At 38.1% G+C, this 18,691-nt stretch overlaps 1 protein-coding gene across 1 annotated transcript; it reads left to right on the top strand.

Moving 5' to 3' along the window:
* Window positions 1-1,296: 1,296 nt before the first annotated feature.
* CRLF2 (cytokine receptor like factor 2) lies at window positions 1,297-16,301 on the top strand (the record flags this gene model as incomplete). Its single annotated transcript, XM_082337510.1, has 8 exons — window positions 1,297-1,405; window positions 7,984-8,095; window positions 8,833-9,005; window positions 10,600-10,739; window positions 11,484-11,646; window positions 13,632-13,746; window positions 14,746-14,830; window positions 16,029-16,301. Exons 1-8 carry the CDS (start codon window positions 1,330-1,332, stop codon window positions 16,299-16,301), a joined length of 1,137 nt encoding a protein of 378 aa, XP_082193636.1. The 5' UTR covers window positions 1,297-1,329.
* Between the last annotated feature and the right edge of the window lie 2,390 nt (window positions 16,302-18,691).

Here is an 18,691-nt window from a genome sequence, read left to right as displayed (position 1 = left end):
CACGTGTCCCTAGAAAAGTAAACTGTAAACCTTTACCAGGGCATGAAGGGAGCAGCCAGCAAGCCCAGAGAAGAGTGCACTTTGTCACTCAGGCCTGTCTTCCTGAGCTCTTGCTGGACAGGGCAGCAGGCTAGAGCCCCACTGACTTGTCAGTTCAGATTAGGACTGTCCTTGTGAAGTGAATCTCCTAATTATCCCCATGCTTTTGTTCACACAGTGGAGCACTGGGTTCTTCTTCAGTGAGCCTAGCCCAGAATATGCACTCCAGGAGGGCATCTAGCAGACTCTGACAGCTAACAGGCATTCAGCCCGTGGGCCTGGACGGGTGCTAGTCTAGGGAAGACTCCCTTTTGTCCCCGTCCACACTGCGTGTCTCTTGAGTCCTCAGCACCAACTGCTTCACCCCACTGCTTCACCGCTCCTGTGTGCTGCGCTACTATGTGGATGCAGTCTCAGCCCAGTTTACTGCAGACCTACAGAAGATAGGTCTCTTTAGACATGATAACTGTGATTATTATAAGATTTTAAGTTCTGCTGTTTCTAAAATATGTTTAATCTTAGGCAAAACACTGTTCTATTTATTTTCCACCTTCTATGTATAATTGTAGGTATATGGATATGTAAGGTATAGGTATAGTGTATATATATCTATAATTTTAGGTATATGGATATATTTGGAAGCTATAGCAGCATATATGAGTCCAGGCAACAGAGGAGGAAATTCATCCTAGTGCTACCTCTTGTGCAATAGCCTCCTTACCTGTAGAATCTCAGCTCTCTCTGTCACAAAAAGGCCCACAACTTCTGCCTCTGATCTGGGGAAAAGAAGTGGCTCAAGTCAGCTGAGGTGCACCAGGCATGTGGAGTGGCAGTATAAACATCTGCTAGCAGGAACAGCTCCTGATTTGTAAGTGGGGAGGCAGGCTGTTTGTACCTCTCCTGCCCTCAGGTCACTGGGCATGTTGAGGTCAGTGTCTTCATCCATGGTATGATATGGCCACAGCTATGCACAGCTACCTGGTCCTCGTTTGGATCAGGGCTATGGTCCCCTCTGATTGATACAGCTGTGAAAAGATAAAGCAAAGTGCTGACAAGAGAGAGACTCATATTCTGAGAAATTAATTTTATTTTCTTTAACATAGTATGAAGAAGGTGTGCATTCCGAAGTCCTGCACTTCTGATTTGTTTATAGCATGAGATATGTCAATTTTTTATTTCCTGTAGTCATTTCCTCCAGTTCCCCTCAGCCTCTGGTATAAAATGATCAAAGAGTAAAGTCCAGAGATTACAATTACTCATCTCTTCGCAGTCTGTTGTGTCATTCCAACCATGAGACTCATCTTTCAAGCATGTTCAATGATCTTCACACTGGGCAACCTGCTGGCTTCTCAGTCACAATCTCCTGGTAAGTTCAAGTCCACAGGTATTTATTTAAGAAATTGATATACTAGTGAGCAATATTTCTGTGCGTACTTTACTTCATGTGTTACAATATTCAGTACTTTTTTTGGTGAAAAGAATCAACCAAACAGAACTTGATATCCAGCAGAGATGAAAGTGGATTCTTAAAAAAGAAGCAGTAATGATGATGATAGTAACAGATTTCTATGAAAGTTTTCTAATTAAAAATCAAGGCAGAACTCGCTAAGCTTGTGTCTGTTCTTTAAGCAGGACTACTTACTGTCTAAGGCATAGGTTATAACAGAGTAGACTGCATCCAAAAAAGACTAGCCTTCACAATGGACAAATATGGATAAAACAGATTCCAGGTAAGACTTCAGCACTTAGTATTCTGGAAGAACGAACAGAATGGGAAAATATCCAGCATTATCTTGCACCTGAGAAAGCATCAAAGTAGAAATACTATTGTCCTGGTTTCAGCTGGGATAGAGTCAGTTTTCTTCTTAGTAGCTGGCGTAGTGTTGTGTTTTGGATTTAGGATGAGAATAATGTTGATAACACACTGATGTTTTGGTTATTGCTAAGCAGAGTTTACACTAGTCAAGGACTTTTCAGCTTCTTGTGCTCTGCCAGGTGCACAAGAAGCTGAGAGGGGGCAGAGCCAGGACAGCTGACCCAGACTGGCCACAAGGCTATTCCATACCATATGACGTCATGCCCAGTATATAAGCTGGGGGGAAGAAGAAGGAAGGGGGGGACGTTCAGAGTGATGGCGTTTGTCTTCGCAAGTAACCGTTACACGTGATGGAGCCCTGCTTTCCTGGAGATGGCTGAACACCTGCCTGCCCATGGGAAGTAGTGAATGAATTCCTTGCTTTGCTTTGCTTTGCTTACATGCGCGGCTTTTCCTTTACTTATTAAATTGTCTTTATCTCAACCCAAGAGTTTTCTCACTTTTACTCTTCCGATTCTCTCCCCCATCCCACCGGGGGGGAGTGAGCGAGCAGCTGTGTGGTGCTTAGTTGCTGGCTGGGGTTAAACCACGACAACTATTAAACAGCAAAATTAACAAAGACATTAAAGACCAGTTATTTGGCTACCTAAATACAAGAATGTCTCTATTTCATGTGTTTGTCTGCAATGCCATTACTTATAGCTTGCCAAAGATAAATGGATTCTTACAGTAATCTAACATAAAGCCTAACACATAGACCGATAATCTAATCTTCACTCATTAATTTATCAGAAGTTCCCTGTCATTCATTTTATAAGGAGAAAGAAATACTTTAAGGTTATGCTCTCCTCTTATCAACCTATAAATCAGCTCTCTGTTCTGCTGTACGTACGGTAAGTACCATTTTTGGCAATGCAGCACCACCTGATTCCCCAGTGTTAATTGCTCATGTGAGTCACTGGCTCTCCTGTGAGGGGACATGACTCTTACCTGTCCTGAGATGGCAACCACCTATAGCCATGCTGTACTGATGGCATGACGTTGTGGAACAAAAGTTGAAAATTATAGTTCTGGTGCTTATTTAATGCAAAGTGTCATGACGCCTAGCAATGGTTGGCAATCTTCTGAAAAAAAAAACCACTTGGTTTGATGGGTTATAAGAATTACGCTATAAGGATTATGCCTCGACTCAAAATGTCTATAAAAACCGCTCTCTTGCTGTCTTATTCCTTTTCTTGAAAAGAGGTTTTCTATTCAGTCTCTGTTCTGTGCATTCAATTCAGCAGTCTGGTGCGCAAGGAGCTGCACTTTTGCCTACATGTGTTCCTATTAATGAAATGAAACTGTTCTCACAGATGGGTAGTATTAAGGGTAACTAAAGACTGTAGACTCAGATCTGGGTCTGGGTCTTACTCTCCAGTAGTTTCTATACAGTGTGCTGCAATATGTGGAAGTTCAACATGTGGTTACTTATCAGGTTTCATCAATGTAAGGAAATCAAAAGTGGTTTTTCTTTTTTGTTATGCTTCAATGAGGTTGCAACTGTTCCAGTACATGCATGTTCCATTCTGTTATCTTTGCAGATTGACATTTTGCCTCTTCTTTTTCTCTTTTTTGATCTGTTCCATGACATTCAGCCTTTTGACAATGTTCTCCTTCAATAGTATTTTTTCTCAGTAATAAACTTTGAAAAGTGGCTTGGAGGTGGAATGTACTTGCTCATATTCTTGCTCATGGTTGTGTCTGCACAATTTATTGCTCCAGGAAATTTCTTTTTTTTCCCCTGTAAAAGTACTTTCTCCACACACCATAAGTGGTATTTTCCACACTTCTCTGTTCTGAGAAAAGCAAGGTGCCCAGCAGTGCCTGTGAGGTTAAAGACTTGTGTGGAGCCCTATCAGTCCCTGTCTGGTTTCACTGAAGATGCAGACTTGGATAATTCTCTCTGAAGCTCATGCTCCAGGGCACTGGTATGTGTCCTACAACACTGCAACATACCGCATACCTAGCTAGACCAGCAGGCCATCCTCAGACAGAAAGTTGCTGCCACCCCTCTTTAGCCCAGGGACTGCCTATTCATAATATTTTTGACCTTTCCATCTACCCATTATCATAATACAAAGAATAATCATAAATGTGTTACTTTAGTCTATTGTGTGCCTTTATGATCATGAATAGAAGAATGCTTTAAATAATTACAATTGCTGTGGAAGAGCTGGCACATTACCTGAGAACAATCTGTTGTTACAGGTGGATTAATAAAAATTCTGTGATAAAGAAGGGGAAAGAAATGGTCCCCTCTATTCTCTTTCTCTCTGTCTCTTTCCATTAACAAAATACATGAATGATTCTGCGTCCAGAAATATAGGTCTATAGGTGCTTATAAAAAAAAAAAAAAAAGAAAGTAAATACCTTTTCAGTTAAAGGCAAAGGAGAGATCATCAGAAGAAAATACCATATTTCAGATAGCCTGTACATATCCTCCGAGGATTTGATGTCAATTTAATCCAAACTCTAAAAACCTCACTTAGGCTATGCATCTTTTCATGTTGAAATGTTAATTATACAACATATACATGCTATAATTTGAAAAGATGCATGCAAATATTTACTGAACATTTACACAAAACACAATTCATACCACATTCAAAAAGGCTACAAATGAAATTAGAAAACGCAGTAGAAAATTGCCCTGACTAGAGCTCTAGAAACACAGTCTTTAATAATAAAAGGTTGGTAAAGCCTTTTCTGTCCTACATAGCTAGTTAATTATGATAAGACTGATTTCTTATGAAGTTCTTAAAAACTAGAGCACAGGAAAGAATATATTTATATCACCAGATAGTTTTTTACAATTTCTGTTCCATTTTTATAAAATGGTTCTATTTATTGTTAAAGTATTTGCTAAAGTATTACCTTCTATTTTAGTATCTAAATAACTGCAATTGCTGGAGTTTATGTTTAAATGTTAAAACCCCAGAGTTTCAATTCATAACATCTAAGTTTTTTGCAGAAAAATGTTCTGATCCTAGAAAGATTTATATGTGTTTTTAAGTTGATGTGCTCTGAGTAATCCTGCTGAAGTCAAGTGGACTACTCAGAGTGTGCAAAGTTAAGTCCATCAATAAATCACTGCAGGACTGGAGCCAAACTGATATTCTTCTTTGTCATCCAAAAAAATACGCATTGCCAAACCCAAGATTTAGTGTCCATCTCTGAATTGCAGCTTCTAATAAGTAGTATAGAGCTATCATAATATAACTGAAAAACAGAATAATGAGTGTTGTCTAAGGTTCAGAATGAATTGGTGGCTTTTGTTGCCTTCCAATAGGCCAGTCAGATCAGACCCTCAGGTTTTACTTAGTGTCCACTCCTTAGTGTGTGGAAATCCCGTGTGGTCCCTCTGGCTTCCTTATGATCCATCTCTAGAGCCAACCACACATTGACTCACTCACCGCAAGCTTGAAGAGATTGAACACCCCATTAAAGGAACTTTATAGGATTCAGGGGCTTGATGCTGGTGTCCTTTTTGCATTGGAATTGAGAGAAAATGTGGCACCCTGAAAAAGGATTTCAAGAGCTGACCTGTCCAGAGGGGGAAGGGTGGGTTACCACTTTACTGAAATCCTTACTTTTATTTCTCTGCTGGCAGTGTCAGGGTTGTAGGATACATGGTCACAGGTTCAAGGAGCTTTCCAAGCATACATCACCTATTCAATCTAAATATTGGCACCATAGTTTTTCTCAGGTGTATACAAGAAATTTGTATGAGCAAATTCTGTGTGCTCTCTCTCACAATTAATGAACCAGTGATATCTGTGTTAATTCCACCAATTTCCCTATAAACATAATTTAAAAAAAAAAAAAGTTATTTATACTGCCCAGTAAGAGAAAATTCATTCAGAAAGACTAAGCAATACAATATTATTTTACCACTCTAAACTTGGAGGGATAAAACTTATAGCATTGCAGTATTTTCCTCTTGGAGGTATTTAAAACAAGCTTTTTCTCTCCTTTCTTCTCTTCTTTTAATGGTGTTGCCTGTTTAGGTTATAAACTCCCTTTTTCCTCTTCCTCCCTTTTTTTCTGTATCTGTACAGCGCTTGTGACCAAACTGACTGAATACGTCAGAGCAATTAGAGCCATTTTTCATAGCAAATTCTACAAGACCCCCCAAAACCTTTACCAATCATTTGACATCTGCAAACACCTACTTTTCACTAGTAAAGTTACCTCTTTGCTTTACAGTTCCCTTCAGACTTCAGATACTAGCAGCTCCATGGTACTGAGCAACCTGAGACCAGCCTCGTATATAAACCCAACCCACACCATTTGCTTAACACTAGAAATCAATGCAAGCAGATCTTTCGCATTGTGAGCCAACTGCTGCAACCTCACAGCCAGAGAGCAATGGGATAAATGCTAGATGTCGAGCCCACCCTCCAAATTATGGAAAAATCACTGCTGTGTTTTTCAATGGGGCCGCCCAAGTGCCCAAGTCTAAGTGAGGGTTTTGAGCTGGCACCCTTCGTCTGGTAAGGGTCCTGGCACAGCCTGGATTATTTGGCTACGACCGAGATAGGATTCTCAGATATCCACTCTTTGTTATGACCTACTGGCGAGACTGCATGCCTCTCTGCTTAGCACATAGCCTATTTGAAATCTTTTTGTCAAGAGCAGGAAGACTTGTGTGCACAGCTCTCTGCAGAGATGTTAAGACATCTTCTGAGATTAAACTATAGAATTTCATTCATGTTTGACTTAAAAATTGATTCAAAATCATGCACTACAAACAGTATTTTGCCATCTGTCATTGTGCCAAACTATCGTGCACATAGAAATATCTACCCAGTGTCTCTTGGATTTCTGTCGTAACTGTCTCTTGAATGATTTTGACAAAATGTGTTTACAACACAATTACACCTATGCAAAAATGTTTTGACTAACTTTAATTACAGAAGTTATGAAATGCCTGGACACAGATATATAGGCAAAACAGTTACTTGAACCCACATGCCTTTCTCACATTCTTAATGTTGATTATGGAGCAAAAGATAGCAACCATGACGATAGGCCTGATTCCCATGAACATTCAGGATCACTGCATGCAATAAAAGGCTCATAAGAAATGTTTTAAAATTTTTCAACTTTAAGCCCCTTCAAAAGTCCATAGTGGCATGAAATGTAGACAGCAATCAAAGCTAAAATCCTCTATTCTCCTGCTAGGCAGGAATATTCCAGCAAAAGTTTTTAGTAGTAGACACTTAATGTCTGGAGACAGCAGTCTGTAAATTTTACCCTCAAGTGATTTCTTGCTGATATTCAAGATACAGTTTCGTCCTCTTGGTTCATTCAAGTAAATATAATTTCATATCTTATAGAATGCAAAATAAATAATTTGCCCTTCTCTTTGATATAGAATGGATTTCTAATCCTTCTGCCTTCTTAATTTCTTCAATTTTCAATCTCAGATTTATTTTCAGTGTCTGTGGAATCCTGATGGACACAGAATTAAAATACCTCTGTTCCTAGTAAGAAGTATAACAAGGAGAAGGTCAGAAGAGGAAATAAGATCTGTGTACAGTCAGAGGACATCAAGTGATCTTGCTTGTCTGTAAGGTGGAATTGGCCAGAACCACATAGATCAAATATGCAGTACACCTACCTGTGCTGATCTCCTCTGGGTTCCTATGGTGTGGTGTTAGTCCCTTGTTTCTTACAGTAAATATTTGACAGTTTAAACACAGGCTCCATGTGGCATTAGTTTCCAAATAGTTTTCCTTAGCAGGAAAACCTTAGCAGGTATTATGGGGGAAAGCTGGCCTCAAGGTATAGACTCTATGCATTGCATACACGTGAACCAGTCTATACCTTTTGGCCCAGGGACTACGGGGTGCTCTCTGGTGTTGCTGTGCACGCTTTCATTTTGCTATATTGAAATTCTAATTTCAACCTCTCTAGGTTATTTTACTGTTTCCTCGTGTTTTAGATGTTCTTATGTCTTCTTATTTTATGATCATCTGAGTCTATCGCATACGTATCTTTGAAATACTGATTGCCTACCAATGTCAGGAGTTGCTTTTCATATTCACTGCAGAAATCATATTCTCTGTCAACGTTCTGGGCAGGTTGGAAAGATGCCATCAGCACCACAATAATCAATTTCAATAATGAGAAGATGCAGATCACATGGGCAGCAAGAGAACTATTTCCCGGCGAGAATGTGTCATTTTCTTATACGTGAGTATTGACAGTGCCTATTCTTCCCTTCTTAAAGGATTTACTTTGGGAGGCTGAAACACCTAAGTCCATTTGAGTCTTCTGTGAACTGTACCTGAAAATGCTTTTAACATTTGTTAATCATCCAGTGTGAAACCTGTTTGTATTCACAACCTGCTACAGAAGTGTACAAATCAATAAGCCTGCTGAACAGTCAGTCACAACAGACATTATATGAAAGATTTGTCCCTCTTCTGTTGTTGTGCTAAATGCTAATGCTAATTACACTATTGAAAATGTTTTTTTCCACATGTGTGTATATTTTCCTTATTAACTGACGTCATTAATGACTAACAGAAATTTAATGTTTTGGTTAAAGATAGTCATAGCACTTGATCTTCCCTTTTCTTTCTGGGTGGTATATGTGAAATAACTTTTAGCAGTACAATCTTGGAAACAGGTTCATGAAAACATGTGTTTGAGCCAGTTATTCTCTTATTAGAAAACAACAGCATGAAGGAAACTTGATAATTTCAGGCTGCATCAAAACCCAGGGCTGGAAAGTCAGTGAGGTTTGGATAATGAATTCCCTCACATCACTATGAAATTTGACACTTAAAGAAATTCCATATGCAGACTTTTCTTGATAGGAGCATTTGAAAAAGAAAGAAAGAAAGAAGAGAGAACAGTAACAAAATGGAATTAGCCTGTGTTAACTAGTAAGAGTGTTCCATTCACCAACATTATTTCATTTATAGATTTGATGAAGGCAAGCCCAAAGTTTGGAAGCCATGTCCCACCTATTTATTGGATCAAGGTTATAATTCTGGATGTCTTTTTAAGACAGAAGGACCCACCCTTGCCATCTCTATCAGGAACAGCAATGGAAGTGAAGAGTTTTTTTCTAAAAAACTAAAATCTGATTTTTATAGTAAGTATGTAAAACCACAACTACTTTGGTAGTCCCAGTGTCTTCAGTGATTCTCTAGTTGTCCTTAGTTTGAGAAGAAATCAGTTATATTGGTGTATAAAATGTTATTAGTGTGTGTGCCAAAACCAAACTATAGTTATTTCATGTTGATTTTCATCCCTTGTGGTCATCAGTAGTTACACAGGCCTGTGTGCAGCTGCAGCTGAGTGAGATTACATGGGACAGTCAGATTTGTCCCAAAACACAGTTTCAAAATCAGAATGAAAGTACTAAAATATATGGGTGTCCTTAGTCTAGTGCAGGTATGCTCCATATTCCTAACAGGAAAATGAATAAAAGTTGATAGTTTCTTTTCTTAGTGCTGGCTGTGTGATCTTTCTTGTATTTTCAACCTTCCATTCTTTTGTCATCTTCCATGGGATGTAAGGCAGAAAACTACTTCTTATCAAAGACATTGTCATAAAACCATCATCAGAAGTCAATAGAAATTAGTTGAGTGGCTCTGGTACATTCTGACAGCATAAAGAGACATCCTCGTACTAGTAGAGAGACAACAGTCCCGTTTTTATTAAATACCTCCTGCTCCCAAATACATATTTCACTTCTAGTGTGAGATTGGTTTATCAAAGTCTTCTGGAATTGCACATAGTTACAGCATTTAAAGTGGAGAGATTTTTTTCTGATAAAAATCATGCAGAAAATATACAATGCAGAATTATCTGAAAAAATAGATATATTCCAAATAAACTATTACCTTTTATTAATAATGTTTTAGCAAAAGGGATTAAACAAAAACATGTCAAGGCATCTAACTTTGAGAATACTTTTATATCTCATAATTTTACCAATATCTGGTAAATTATGGAAAGCTGCAGCCTGATCCTCAAATTTGGCTATTAAGCACCCACTGATAGTAAAATGAATTCCAAAAGGATTAGGTAGCAAAGCACAAATATCAAGGATCAGACTTAAGTCTTTAAATTAGGAAGGTGGAATTTTCATAATACAAAAATGCAACTAGAAGGATTGAGAAAGCAGGTAACACTCTTCTCACCTCCTTATTTCCCACTGCTGAATACTAATCAGCTACATGGATCAAACCATTGCATGCTCTTCAGACCATCTGAAAACAGTGAGGGGTAGATTCAGCTGTGTACAAGCAGGCACCCAGTGATTTTTGCAGATGCCCCAGCATACTCCACATAGCCTCCAGCAGCTGCACAAGTGTGTCTTGTAGGTTTTATGGTAAGCTCTCAGTCCCTTTCCAGTGAAGAAGCCTTTTTCTTTCTCTTGATTGCAGCGAGTATGAGGAGACTAGGGTCTTTCCTTAAGTACTTGCAATAGGTTCCTGACATGAGATAGTATCTGTCTTTGAATGTGGCATCTCGAATCATGAGCAGTGTCATGGTGTCAAGCTCCATTTTGATGTTTAATAGGGAGGTCAGCTACAAAAATGCGCCCTCCAAGAAGAAAGTCCACCTTCTTCATTTACTACTCAGAGAAAGATTGAGACAAGGAAGGAATAACAATAATTTTAACTGAAAAGTATTTCTTTTTAAGACACTGTAGCATAATTTGTTTCTCTTCTTCTTAGTAAAGCCCAATCGACCAGAAAATGTGACCTTCTTCTGGAAAGAGGACACCGTTACTGTAAGCTGTAATAAACCAGAGAGAGCTGTGAGGTGCTTGAAACTTGAGCTTCAATACAAAAGCAAGTTTGACAAAGACTGGCAAGTGAGTTAGACATGACATTTTTAATCAATCAACAACACTAGAAGTAGCTGGAAGTAACATCTCCACAGAGTGTAAAATAGAGTTGTTTTCAAATTTTTCTCCCATCCTATATTTTCAAATACAGCTGGTAGCAGAAAAGTTAGATTTTTAGGATCCTGAATCCCTGCCATGCCAGAAATAATTTACTTTTTTAGTTGTCTCTAGTTGTCACCCAAAGAGCTGATGACAATCTAAGGGAAAGGTCATACATTCAGAATAGAGGAGCTTTGGAAGACAAAAGCAGAAAGCAGCGTAGAGTTTAAAAAAAGAGAGAAAAAGGGAGGTAAAAAAAATGAAATAGAATGAAAGAAAAGAGACTACACAGGATTTGTATTTATTCTAAAGTTTGTTGTTAAGTATTTCTCAATATTATTTCATTCACTTAAACCTTTCCAGTCTCAAATATAACTGGTAAATATTTTGTGGATTGAAGTGTCTTTGCATATTGTAAATATGCAACTGTAACATAGTGCACTATGTAATGATTGTTATGACATTCAACTCAATATCAAAGAATGAGGAATGCTGTGAATAGTGAAGAGTTAGTCAAGAAACAGAATTCCTCAAAACTCAGAGAAGTTAAAATACAGTTCTGAGGTTTTGGGTTGGCCTATCCATTGTTCTAGTTGTGATCATGACTGAGTGTAGCATTCTGAAGCACTGTCTTGAAAATTGGAATTAACGATGATACGCCTTCCTTCTCAGTCCAGAACTTCTAAGTGTTGCAGTGTTGGAGAACAAGGCTTTGATCCAAGGAAATGCTATTCTTTCCGGGTCAGACTGAAGAGGCTAGTACCCCACTGCAATGTAGTTAATTACAACAGTGATTGGGAAGCAGAAACATTTTGGATGAATGGCACCTTATTAGGTAACAGCTGTGCTAGATTCATATATTGTCTAAGTACAAATGGGGAAGGGGTGACTGCAAAAGAGGCTGGGAACATGAAGCAAATTGATGTTGCACTGTTGTGCTCCATCTTCTGTTATGAAAGAAAGTTCATGTGGATGTCTAATTGCCTGTGTTTAACTCCTGTCCACTTTGTTCCTGATGGCCCATAACACTATCAATTTATGCCATAATCAGCAAAGTTAAGAGTGTCATTATTTGTCTTACAATAGTGCCTAGGGTCCACCAATGACAGCAATGTGATGCATATGTGTTTATGTGTCCACATATGATATGTGGACATCAAACCTGAACCCTAAGAAAATCCTTAATGCCCCATTTTTGAAGGCAGTCTGTTTTGAAACTACATCCAGTTGAACTACAGAACCAGAGGTCATAGCAGTCTGATGCTCATATGTGCTGGATTGATCAAAACAAGGAGGACAGGGGGAAAAAAGATTAAATGGAAGCAAAGTCAGTATCAGGACTGCTTTCCCACCAGACAGACACATTTAACTGAGTGTGATTGACCATCTTTGATGGAAACTGTATTTCTACTGGTTATCAAAACCAAAGAGCAGATTTGCTGTAATAAAGAAAAGACTGTAAACCATCCCAGCACATTCATATCATATCAGCTAAGCACAAAATTCTACCCATTAGGCTTTATCAATCAGAACTATGAGACACCCAGATGTCCAGTGTACCCAGATCTGCGTTCTCTAAAATGCAATGGGTTATTAGCTCACAAGAAGAAAATCTGTATACACAAACCTGGGATGAAATCCTGGAGCACAGGTATGTGTAGCCTGGGCACTAGTAGTAACCACAGTGCTGACCTCCAGAGAAGCCTCCTCCACCACGCAAATTGTGAGTCTGCAAGCATGTCCTCAGGTGTGGCTGGCAAATGCCCTTTAGAAAATACTGAGGACAATGTCTCCCTAAGCACCTCTGAGAGGTGAGCACATAACCATTTGACCAGAGGCTGCCAGCAGGTAACTGCAAGGACAGAAAGCATGGAAGGTTCAGTCACTCTTGGTGCCCCTGGATCAGAAGCAACATTGGCACAGTCCCTTCCTGGGGGCAAACGCTTCACTTCAGGACTTTAATGAGTTATTATTCACTCCAAATCTAACATCAGAGGAAGCCATGAACAAAACTGTGCTCAAGAAATTTCATAGACTCTGCGTACTTACTCGGGGATCACTTTGCTTGTGACTTTCTGACAAGCTAAACAAAGCAGGCAGGTGGAACAGGCTGGACAGTTGCTCCTGTATGAATAATCAGGTTAGTTTTTACAGTATTTACATGGAGACCAGAAGGTTAGTAGTAGGAGGTAGAGTTTTGAGGTGGCATTACAAAAGCTGGAGGAAAAACACTGAGAGTGCCAAAAAGTGAACAAATGCATTAGTTAGTTTTATATACCTGTGTGTTAGATGATATCATGTCACTAGTTACTTTCTGGGTATCAGCACTTGTGGTTTGCTGGCTTTTTGTTTGCTGGGGTGGGGGAGACGTTGTTTGTTTGTTTGTTTCATCTTGGGAAATAAGACATTTAGGCTACATGTAAAATCGCACTTGCAGTTTAGTGATTGTAAGTAGGTATATGTAATATATAGATCTTAGAACAAAGTTGCTGTATCACTGTCAATGCAATGTGGTGAAGATGAGAAGAAATACTAGATTCATTCATAATGCCTCTACTCTTTGCCTGTAAGCCCTCTCCTTCGTCCTGTACCAGGTCAATTTAGATAAATAAAAGCACAATTTTCTTTTGTTGCAAGATTTGGAGAAGGATGACTTTTCTTTTCAGTTTCAATTGAACAATTGAATTTGTCTTATCTGTACTTAAAAACATTTCTTTTCTTTTTTTTTAAAGAAAAGTCGATGTTCTGGCGTGATTAGGAATATTTACTGTTAAAGCAAAAAATAATTTTTTCACATACTTTTTTTGTGATTATTTCTAGATTCATGTGATGATGATATAAAATCTCAGTCAAACACAGTAATTGTTTTAAGTTGTTTGCTGGCAGTACTTCTAATGATACTTACCCTCTTGATTCTTCTGTGTAAATGGCAGAGGTAAATATAATTTTATTGGTTACTACTAAATAACCATGTCATGAAAATAGAGCTATCATTCAGGATCAAGTCTCTTAGCACTCAAAATTCTTATCTGATAAACGAAGTCATCATGAAGATGTAGAAGTCAGTAGCTTAATTACTATTTGAGCGATAATGCATCCTGGCCTTCCAAACACCAAGGCCTTTAATTTTCAGAACCAGAACAATTCTGGTAAAAGACAATGTTTCAGGATAAAATTCTGTCTCTTCCACTTAATTTCTTATCTTTTTTAGAAATCTAGTTAAATCCTGAGAAGCTAATTATTTTGGTTATTTCTTGTGAATTGACATTCTTTTGTGCAGTAGGCTGAAGTAAGCTTGAGTGCATTCAACTTTAATAAGACTATAAGAATATCTGGATTTGCAGTTGAATGACTCTGTGCATGTTTAAAATCTACAAACCACCAAACAACAAAAAAAACCTGCAAAGGCCCCAAGTTTTGGCTTTTTCGGGGGGGGGGGGGGGGGGCAGGAAAAGCCAAAAATGCAGTATTTCAGAAAATGATCTGAAAGTATATGGGACTCTCATAACCTTTTTAGATCATAAGTTGAGTTTTTTCTCCTATATTTCTATGTTTCAAGTTTACATTTGTGTTCACTAAGTCAGGCAGTACAGCTGGTTCCTGCACCATCTCCCCTGTCTAGGGGGCTGTAAAGCTCTGACTACTGCATGGAGAAGAATGGCACTTGCTGACTAGCTGGAAATTTGTACAAAGTCCAGATTTTACTAGGATGGGGTTAGTTGAAAATCCATCAGAAAAATCACTCTTAGCCTAATGGTGTTATCATACTCTTATAACTGCTTTTTGACTTTAGAACATATTTAAAAGAAATCAAGCCTAGAGTACTGTCATGTAAAATATATTTGTGGCTACAGAACTGTGCTGAAGTAGATTTTTGAATGAATGACTACACTATAACAAAACATCGATTTGTATTTTTCTTTCCTCTTTGCAGGCTTCAAAAGTCAGTCATGCCTGCTATACCGGATCCAAAATACATATTTGCTGATCTCTTTAATGTTCATAACGGAAACTTCCAGGTAAACATTGCCTTCCTAGCAAGGCTGTGAACTCTACAGTGTTGGGTATAATTTGAAAGTAGCTAATGATACTTGCTTTGCACACATTACCACAAGCGCTCTCTGACCCAAGAGAAAAGCATTTCCCCTCGTGCAACATCACCAAGAGGATCCACAGACCACATACCAGAGCTCATACAATCAGTGTCGTGCTACTTTGGCACTGTGAAAGGACACTTACTATAGAAAGAGACAGGGAAATTGCTGGAGAAGAATTTAAGGGTGTCCAGAGGCACAATACCCAGTGAGATGCCATTGTGGTGTTTGCATCCATTCCTGCACACACTAGCTCAGGGAGCTTGCTTCATCCTGATCTTGCCCTTTATGTTTGTGAACTGCTGTGAGACTTAGAACTGAGCCAGTGATGGCACTTGTGCCTTTGGAGGCATCAGTCACAGTAGGAAGCATCTTTTCTTACCCCAAGAGGTGTATGGTCACTAAACCTTTAGACATGAAATGGCTGTCAAATAAACAGATCACAGTTTTTGCTTTTGTTTTCTTACTGCTTCTTGAGTCCATGACATCACATATGTGACATATTTTTCTGTATTAATTGGGCTGTCTTTATGCTAATTACTACTAAGTTTCCTCTGAGTGGAGACAGGTCAAATATTTACATTTTCAAACCCAATGACAATATCAAAGAGCAGTAATAATGTTTCAGTGACAAACTGAAAACTTTCTAAATATAAAATAGCTTTAAACTGAAACTGAAGAAGAAAGATATAAATGCAAATTAATACTGAAGCTTCAATACAGAAATACTATGTGTAAATCTCCACGTAAACTCAGTCTCAATTTAGATTAAGTCAGGGCTTGGGTCAAAGAATGCATGAGTCTATCAAGGAGGGAACACCAGGTTTTTTACACATCCAAGGCTTTCTAAAGGCCCTGATTAAATACAAAGATGTATTTAATGTGGTCTCGATAATAAGTAGGAGTTTGTATGCATTTGTGGAATCCTATTTGCTCTCCTTCCATCCTGCCTTTCTTCCATCGTGCTATCTTATGTCCTGCTTGTTTATATTGCTTCCTTTTCATCTTCTCCATTGTGGCTTATCCTGGAAAGATGCCATTACTAAAGGAAAATCAGTCTGTACAGCCAGGTTTCTTTTGATTGATATCTCAGTCCTGCCAACATCAACGTTCATTTTCCTAGGAATGGATAGACAAAACTGATCATGCAATGATACAAACCAAGCTAGAATATGAAGAGCCAGAGTGCATCATTGAGGCAGAAAGCCAGCGAGAAGACGAGAAGAATAGTGACAAACAGGGGTCTCAAGAAAAAATCTACAGTTTTTCAAGAGCAGCTGAAAATAATGATCCCAAAGCAGCTCAGATTGCCTGCCTGATGCCAACATCCAACACTATAGCTTCTTTTGCTGGCTTCCAGATTTTAATGAATGATGACATGTATGTGATGTTATAAAATTTGCATAATGCAGAAGGTGTTAGGAAATTACATAAAAGATCCTGATGAGTTTAGGGGAGCGGCTGCATAGAAAAGTTTGTCATGAGTAGACTCACATCAAGAAAGACATTAGGCTGTGTTATTTGGTTTCAGATCTGTTGTTTCCCAGTGCTTATGACCACTTGGGCAGGCTCAGTGTTTGAAATAAACAGCTGATAATTTATGGAGTTAGGATTTGTTGTTCTAATTGGGGTTTATGTCTAAGATGAAACTGAGAGACGTTTTCCTGCTATGGACAGGAGAGAACACGAGCTCCTCCATAATACATGCTCGCAGAGCTGAGACTCAGTCCTTGCACCTATGGAGTATGTAGAGCAGTGCAAACTACACTTTTATCCTTCCCAAATGAAGAGAGAAAATAAAGGGATTTTTCTGCTAATGGTCTTTGTCTCACAAAGACCAGAGCGTATACTGCTCATTTTCACAGAGACATGATAGTGCTTTGCAAGCCCTCCTTAGACTAGAAGTGCTTGCTTTTCTCCCATTGTGAAACTTTGTGCTGCATGGCACACATCAAAGGTTTTATAAAGAGAAAGAATAAGCCCCATGTCTAAGAACAGAAGAGTAAGGATGTGCAGTATTGAGTCACATTTTACCCTGCAAGTGGTGCTGTGTAGGCAGCTTCCTCCAGAACAGTGGGGCTTCATGGTCCTCCTCTGAGGTCAGGTCTTCAGTATCTTATAGTCTTTGTATGACTAAGCAACTTCTTCTAGAAAGCTGAGGTTCATTTTGAACAACATTTATATTTAACTGAGTCCCATTTATTTCAAACTATTTTTTAGTGCAATCAGCAGCTGTAGACCCAAATTAGGACTTTTTATTCACATTGCATATACCAGCCTGTTGTTCTCAAACTATGTTCTAAAGTTTTCTAAACATACCATCTTTTAAAATATGTTTAATTTTAAATTTAAAATGCAATATACTATGCAATTAGACCCCAGAAAAAAAATCTTGACTATTCTGAGTTTCCCTGCATCTCTTAGGTTACATGCTATTTGAAAGCAAATTTTGTAAAAAAGCTTAAGTGCTAAAAGCATCTATGATATGGGTAAGGTTTTGTAGATATACTGTAATTATATGTTGAATTAGCTCCAGTTATTTACCTGGATATCAGTCAGTCATTAAATGACTTTCTCAGTTGACTAAGCTTTGCGAATTGCATACTTTCATTGACTAATTTATAGTGTAACTTGGAAATTGCACATATCAGGAAATTACAGTGATTAATAAAATATTTTTAATTCAGTGCTTAAAAAACTTCAGATCTCCTTGGGAATAGTAAACAATAATACAGATCATTAGGTCTCAAAATCTGTTTTTAGGTGACCCAGTTTGCTGTACAAGGAAAAATCCGGAAATTTTCTGGCCAATAACTGGGAAACTTAACTGGAAGGATAGTTCAGGCACATTCCCCAAGGTTTTCTTGACATTACCTCAGATTTGACTGTTCACTAACAAGATTAACATGCTAACAAAGGATTTTGCATAATCCTGAAAACATTTCTGCCTTTTCCTATCTAAAACAGATGTATGCAAGCTTCTGGGGGCTTTTTGTACACCCCACGTTTCTGGAAATTTTTTATAAAGGTAACCATGCAAAGTTTCAATAGCATCATAAGAATGCAATGGATTTTAAACTAACGCAAGCTGCATATAATTTGATGAGCAGAATCTAGCTCAGGTCAGATCTTCTCATCTGATATAAATTGGCATTATTGCATGAGAACCAAAGAAGTTACAGTGATTTACATAAGATAAGAAGCTGTTCCAGTAATGATTCAAACAATAAAGGGGGAAGTAAAGCCCAGAATGTATTGCTAAGTTACTTCATGTTTGAAGCATGCATACATATGGTTGTCTACAGAGATAGCTAGATACCTTAATTAAACCACTTTCTGTTGAGCAAATACTTTTCTGTCTGAATTCAAAATGTTTTAGTATATTTTCCTGAAATTTTACTGTGGGAAAAAAAAAAAAGAAGGAAGTCATGTTGAAGTGTACTGTTTAAGCAGTGTTCTTGAACTGAAATGTTATAGTCATTTCAGTTTTTAGTACAAACTATAATATCTTGTATTATATTTTATAGACATAAAGGTTCTTTTTGTGTATGCATACAACCATATTCACATTGTATATAACAGACTAAAAATAAAACAAATAAAACACCCACGTATCTCAAATATTTATTTTAAAAACATCCCCTTATGAAGAAAATAAAGCATAGGGAATTATTGAAATTCAAAACAAAGCATTTTTTTCCAAAACAAACTTCCATTCTTGGGGAACTCTAGAAAAATGTCTACACAATGAAGAAGAACATGATTTAAGCAACAGGAAAGGTCCTC

This window comes from Platalea leucorodia, assembly GCF_965183815.1.
Source record: "Platalea leucorodia genome assembly, chromosome: 2".
Lineage (NCBI taxonomy): Eukaryota > Metazoa > Chordata > Aves > Pelecaniformes > Threskiornithidae > Platalea > Platalea leucorodia.
Note: the sequence above shows the minus strand (reverse complement) of the source record. Positions and strands in the feature narration are given on the sequence as shown.